Source organism: Coenobita brevimanus, chromosome 39 (assembly GCF_032717465.1).
Source record: "Coenobita brevimanus isolate Jiangsu-jjx chromosome 39, ASM3271746v2, whole genome shotgun sequence".
Taxonomy (NCBI): domain Eukaryota; kingdom Metazoa; phylum Arthropoda; class Malacostraca; order Decapoda; family Coenobitidae; genus Coenobita; species Coenobita brevimanus.
In genome coordinates, this window is record NC_136992.1 from 14,718,205 (window position 1) to 14,724,446 (window position 6,242).

General features: G+C 45.6%; 1 protein-coding gene across 1 annotated transcript; it reads right to left on the reverse strand.

Moving 5' to 3' along the window:
• Nucleotides 1–216: 216 nt before the first annotated feature.
• LOC145396795 (zinc finger MYM-type protein 1-like) lies at nt 217–3,270 on the reverse strand. The gene is made up of 3 exons (XM_080270086.1): nt 3,186–3,270; nt 2,155–2,490; nt 217–1,691 (listed from the first exon to the last, which is right to left on the reverse strand). Exons 1-3 carry the CDS (start codon nt 3,268–3,270, stop codon nt 217–219), a joined length of 1,896 nt encoding a protein of 631 aa, XP_080126212.1.
• Nucleotides 3,271–6,242: the final 2,972 nt, after the last annotated feature.

A 6,242-nucleotide genomic window follows, 5' to 3' on the forward strand; every position in this document is an offset into this window, starting at 1 on the left:
AAAAGCAAAGTCATTGATGACATCATCGTATGATAGCTGCTTGCCAATCTCGTGATTGATACTGATGATTGCAAGTCCACTGAGGCGATTCTGTCCCATGGATGACCTCAGGTAGGTCTTAATGAGCTTTAGTTTTGAAAAGCTCCTCTCTGCTGAGGCCACGGTCACAGGAAGAGTGCAGGCTATTCTCAGAGCAATCCACAGATTGGGGTACAGTTACTTCAGCTGCTTTTTGTGGATGTGGGAGAGAAGCTGTAGTGCAGTCATGTCACTTGAAGGCAGGCTTGGCAAGTTGCTGATTTCAAGAGCCAGTTCTTTCCCATCAATGTCTTTTTCATCTTCGGTACTTAATGTGCTGCAGAGCTCGTCACACTGGTTGGACAGTGCCTCACCATCCAATTCTTTAAAGTAACGCAGCACTCCAAATCTGGATCTCATTTCAACCAGGCTTTCAAACCTTTCCTTTAATGACTCAGTAGTGGTGTCCACAACCACATTAAAGAACATAATTTCTAGTCTTTTCATGGCATCTCTGATAGGCTCGTCTGGGTCTTCATAGGCAAAGTGTTTCCTTGTGCTTCTGAGCCTTTTCTCCTTAAGTACAGCCTCCACATTCATCTCGTCACATATGTCTTTAGCAGAGGCCTGAGCTGCAGAAAAGCCAGTGTCTCTGAATCTTGTCAGTGAGGTTTTTGCCTTCATGAGGAGGTCAACTGCTACATCAAGTTGCATTGTGGCAGACTGCAGGAGCTTGCTTATATGGTTTACTTGGTGGAGGATATCATACCATACCACTGTACAAATGTGGAACCGGTATGACCCAACCTCCTCGGCCAAAGCCTGTGCTTCTACCTTGGTCAGGGCATCTGTGGCTTTGTCCCTGACCTCCAGCAGTGCCTCCCTTATGTTAGGGGCCTGGTACCGCACAGCCTCAATGCTGTTAATACGGCTCTCCCACCTCGTTTCACTCCAAGATTTCAGTGTCAGAGTCACACGGTCCTTCAAGATTGCCCATTTTTGTGGTGCTACTGAGAACAGGTTATACAGTTTTTGTATATTGCCAAAGTAGATAACGGCATCTGTGGACCCTTTTGCTGCATCAGCCACAACCAAGTTCAGTGTATGTGCCCCACATGGAACAAAAAGTGCACGAAGATTTTTCTCCAGCAGCCTTGCTTGTACACCTTTGTTCCTCCCCTTCATGTTGGCCCCATTGTCATACGACTTTCCTCTGCAGTCGTCAAAAGGAATATTCAGCTCCTCAAGCCCATTCAAAATCAAAGAGGATAAACCAAGACCTGTTGTTTGGGAAGCCACAAGAAATCCTAGAAAGTGTTCCTTGATTTCCGGTGCTTCATCATCGTCCATTCTAACAATCCTTATGATGACCGACATCCGCTCTTGGTGGCTTAAGTCAGGAGTACAATCTAAAATGACTGAATAATATTTGGACCGCTTAATTTCAGCCACCACTGTGTCCAATATTTTCCCACTGATTGAAGCAATCAGCTCATTTTGGATCTCATTTCCAAGATAGCTGGAATGACTGAACTGCCCACTTTCCACACGATCAATGTGCTTCTTCATTACAGGATCAAATTTGGCAAGCAGCTCCACCTCTTTTAAGAAGTTTCCATTGTGTTGCTGGTGTAATGTGTTTGTAGACCCCCTCAATGCAAGATTTCTCTCAGCTAGATTGTATGATACAGATTAAGCAGGTCAGGACATCTCTCCAGTGCTTCTTCTCAGCTTCTAAAAGTGTCCTTTCGGCTTGATCTATGGTCGTGCCTGTTTGTAGACGCAGTTTCAAATCCTTCCACGTTGCCATATGGGATGTGTGCTCTGGACTGATTTCATGACTTTTCTGAAGTGTACCAATGTTCCTCCAGTCAGAAAGCCCCTCTGTCATTAATTTATAGTCATTTCTTGAGAATAGCTTGCAGCAATAGCAGTAAACTGCATCGTTTTTTCTCGAGTAGGTAAGCCAAGTCCGCCTTATCTTTTCCCCATTCACTAATGTCCTGTAGAAATAATGGTGATGGAAGCTTCTGCCATCTTCTCTTTTGGGAAATGTGAAATCCGGGCTAATCTGAAATGGTCCTCTACCTACTAGGTCTGTCCTGACTGAATCTAATAGAAGTGAAGGCCAATCACGTGGATCAATTGGTTGACCAAATGCAGGGCGTGGTGCTCGTGAGTCCGCAGGTGGATAAGATGCACCTGGTGTTTGTCGGTCAGAAGGCGGTGAAGATGGGCCTGATGCTTGTGAGTCCGCAGGTGGAGCAGATTGACCTGGTGCTTGTCGGTCAATAGGAGAAGATGAGTTTGCAGGTGTAGACGATGGACCTGGTGCTTGTGAGTCCGCAGGTGGAGCAGATTGACCTGGTGCTTCTCGGTCAGTAGGTGGAGATGATAGCTCTGGTATCCCCACACTAGCAGAAACATCTGGCTGGACTGGCCCTCCACGTCCAAAGTATTTCAGAAGCGACCCTGCAGAGGAAAAAATAGTGTATGGTCTTTCATAGCCTAATCATTTTACAAATAGTTGACAACCTAGATGTTGTACTTTTATTCTACCTTAATTTGATTTGCTTAGTCCTACCCACCTAGGCCTATGTTAACATATTTTTAGTAAATATTGAATATAGATCCGACAGCCATTTCATAGAGATTTTATAATTATTATATTTTATAATTATTTTATTAGTAACAGTGGTAGCTAAACCTTAACCTAAATGTAACCAAACCTAAACTTAAAGTACCTCAGCCTAACCTAACGTAAACTAAACTAACCTAAACCTAACCCAAAGCCTTACAGAATTTATTTATTTATTCTTGTTCTTAACATTAATTTTTAAGCCGAAAATATGGCAATGTAATAAATGAAAGCATGTGGCATTCTTCAGGACTCGAACCCAGAATGCTCACACACAGAACACATCATATGCATTACACTATCAAAACATAAATTTAACACACATCCGAGATTATATCCATTATCATGTACTGGATACTGTCATTAGGCTATGTTGCCTATTAAACCCATCTGCTCTGAAATAGTTCAGTGTATATACCTGAACTGGAAGGAATTACCATGGAGCCTAAGAGACTGGCCTAGCATATCGATCATCCCTGAACCCCTCCTTATAATATATGCTACATGGGAAATCAACACGATGTCTCACCTTTGCTCTGAGAGAGTTTATCTTCTTCACTTTTCTTCTTTTTTCTTTTTTCGGCTCCAGAAGGGTATGCCCTTTTCGATGCCATGATGTTAGAGCGTCACTCCTCGCTGACTTACGACTGACTCATTACTAGTGTAGCGTTTCAGATGGGGCGGCAGCCGATAGAGAAGTTAAGTTTTGAACCTTAGATTAGGCGTTTTTTGTAGCACCTCGGAAAGTCAAAAGGGTTTGGGTTTCCGCTGTTGGAGTTTACAGAACGCTAAGCAATAGCACAGCCAGACGAACGAGCACTGTGAGCCATGGAAGAACTGTCGTACATAGCCAGTCTGCAAGGAAATGAGATGACAACTTTTTCATAATGACATTTTATGCTCCTAAGATAAACGTAGGAGCATTACTTACAATTTTCGTTCCATTCCGAAGCAGAAATTAAGGCCAGTAGAAATCATTTACTCTCCTATTCTTTTCAAGTAAGCCCAACATCGCGGTGGATTTGTAAACTTGTTTCAATGGCTGCAGTTCCTGCTGTAAGACGTATGATAAACTGGAAAATTTTGGGATCCAATCACATTTCACGGTTTGGAAATGCATCTATATCCCTCAAAAAACACATAACATGAAAATACTTATGACTGACTGAGACGTTAAGTAAGAATTTTGTAATTTTGTACTTTCGTTGGAACGAAGCCAAAACCACAGTCAATTCATTGGACACATCGGCCATTTTGAGGCTGGAGGTGCGAGCTGGTGCGAGACGGAACATTTAAATTGATTGATTTTCGTAATAAAGTACATTGTTAGAATTCCGTATTGTCATATAGTCATTAACATGATTATTTGTTATGCATTATAATATAAAAAATGGATAGTTAGCTTCCGGTATTGCGAATTAAACACCATGCTAAACTCCCTAACTGGCTACACTCCGCTACACAACACGCTGATTGGTAGTTTGGGTATGCACCACTGCAGAGGCAAACTCCTCGGTGAGGAGTTTGACTTTCCAACAGCGGAATCTCAAACCCCTTTGACTTTCCGGGATGCTACAAAAAAACGCCTATTATCATACCAGGTCAGTAAAATGAACGTATTTCGTATTTTCCATTGGTATAACACAATAATACAAATCAATCAAATATAAAACCTCGTAATTGTGAAGTTAATACAAAAGATTCAATGTCTCATGAATACCTTGTGGTGAGCCCTGGTGAAATCGTTGGAAGAAAAATAGAATAACTCAAATAATAAACTCAGAACAATGGAATAACGCTTCTTCTTAGTTCTTACGTTCACACATCACACGTGGTGTCATTGACGCCGATGAGACAAAAAAAAACAAAACAAGGAATGCCACACGAAAAGGCGCGAACAAAAGCCAAGAGAGCCAAGAAATAGCCAAGCACCACAACCTCGAGTCACTTTACACATATTTTAATTTCTTAAAAAGCTAATATTGGCAGCTTGGGGGCCCACTAGTGGCATCGGGGGCCCTATGCAACCGCATACTTCGCCTATAGCAAGAAACGGCCCTGAATAGCAAGGCAGCAGAGAAATACAGCATGACAGCAGTGGCTGCAGCCAAAGATGCTAACAGCGCACCGCTTTGTCAATGAAGCGAATGGGGTCGTTGAGTGATGGCCAAAAACACCCACCCACTCGACACCACCCGCACCTTCTGGCTGACTCCCTGTCAACTTATAGTTATTTAATTGTTCAATACAAGTTTGTAGCGATTTTTATGGGCGGGAGTTACTCAGTGTGTATGGCGTTTTAAGGTATGTAGTGAGTTACCTGTGTAGCGCTTTAGCGAGTGTGGTAGTCCGCTACTTCATATGTTCATTACTCACAGTGGGGGATGATAGTAAACTCAGTTTGGAAGAGTGAGGAGTGCATTAACAAGACATCAACAATGTATCACATTCACAATTGGTTCACAGGGGAGAATTACAAAGTATTTGAGGTGGATCAAGGCACCTGGCAACGATTATTGAGGGAGGGGAGGACACGCAAACTCAGTAGTTTATGAGTTAGGTAGTTATGGGTGCACTAGTGATAACACGGGATGTATGTGTGTGATTGGTCCTGGCACAGAGGGAGACAGCAGAAGGGGAGACCTGTACTTCGTCGGGGTCAGGAGAGGACTGCCCAGAGAAGGACGCCTCGGGAGTCTTATGGGCCTGCCACACAGGCACCGGTGTGTGTCGTGTGCCTACGAGGGAAAAAAGTGATTGGGTCATGCATGCTCACTTCTCATAGCGTCCCTATAAGGTCTTCCTATTGGGCGAAGCATCTCGGCCCTTTCGACGTAAGTGCGGTGCAAGTTCATCAGTGGCCGTTGTGGCGGTGCTGCTCCCGAAAGAGGAAGAGGCAGATGAGGGGCGTACAGTGGCCGCTCCCTCCCTGGCACGTACAGTGGCTGTTACCGCGGTTCTGCCTGCCCAGCGGGAAGTAACTGAAGGGCGTACAGTGGCCGCTCCTTCCCCAGCACGTACAGTGGCTGTTACCGCGGTGTTACTCCTGTAGGAGGAGGAGGCAGTGGATGAGGGGTGTACAGTGGCCGCTCCCTCCCCGACACGTACAGTGGCTGTTATCGCAGTTCCACTCCTCCTTCCTTTGCCAGTCGGAGTGCGCTCAATAGCTAACGCTCCGAGGCCGTCTCCAGATGTGGCTGTAGCTGAAGGGCATACAGTGGCCGCTCCTTCCCCCACACGTACAGTGGCTGCTCCCTCCCCGACACGTACAGTGGCTGTTACCATGGTGTTGCCTGGGACTGAATCTGGCTCAGTCCCACCCCGAACCTGGTGAAGGCTGCTCCGCCCGCAGGGTCGTGTTTTTCTCCTGCGTGGTCGCTGTCGGACCGGTTGGGTAGAAGAGGGACTTAGGACAGGATAGCCCCGGCGCCCTTCTCGCTCTGGGTCAGTCTCCCAGTGACCTGAACTGCCGTGGTGTCCTCCTGGGGTGGTGGTGAGGCGGTGGCTTGGTGGTAGGATGGGGGGTGGCGCTCCTGGGGTGGTGGTGAGATGGAGGCTCGGTGGTAGGGTGGGGGGTGGCGGGGTG

Bases quoted from the DNA above. Each gene is read 5' to 3' on its own strand.
- LOC145396795 (XM_080270086.1), bottom strand. From the start codon at position 3,270: ATGGCATCGAAAAGGGCATACCCTTCTGGAGCCGAAAAAAGAAAAAAG. The intron at 2,491-3,185 runs GTGAGACATCGT...TTTCCTCTGCAG, and splicing joins TAAACTCTCTCAGAGCAAAG to GGTCGCTTCTGAAATACTTT. The intron at 1,692-2,154 runs GTGATTGGCCTT...CATACAATCTAG, and splicing joins TGGTCAACCAATTGATCCAC to CTGAGAGAAATCTTGCATTG.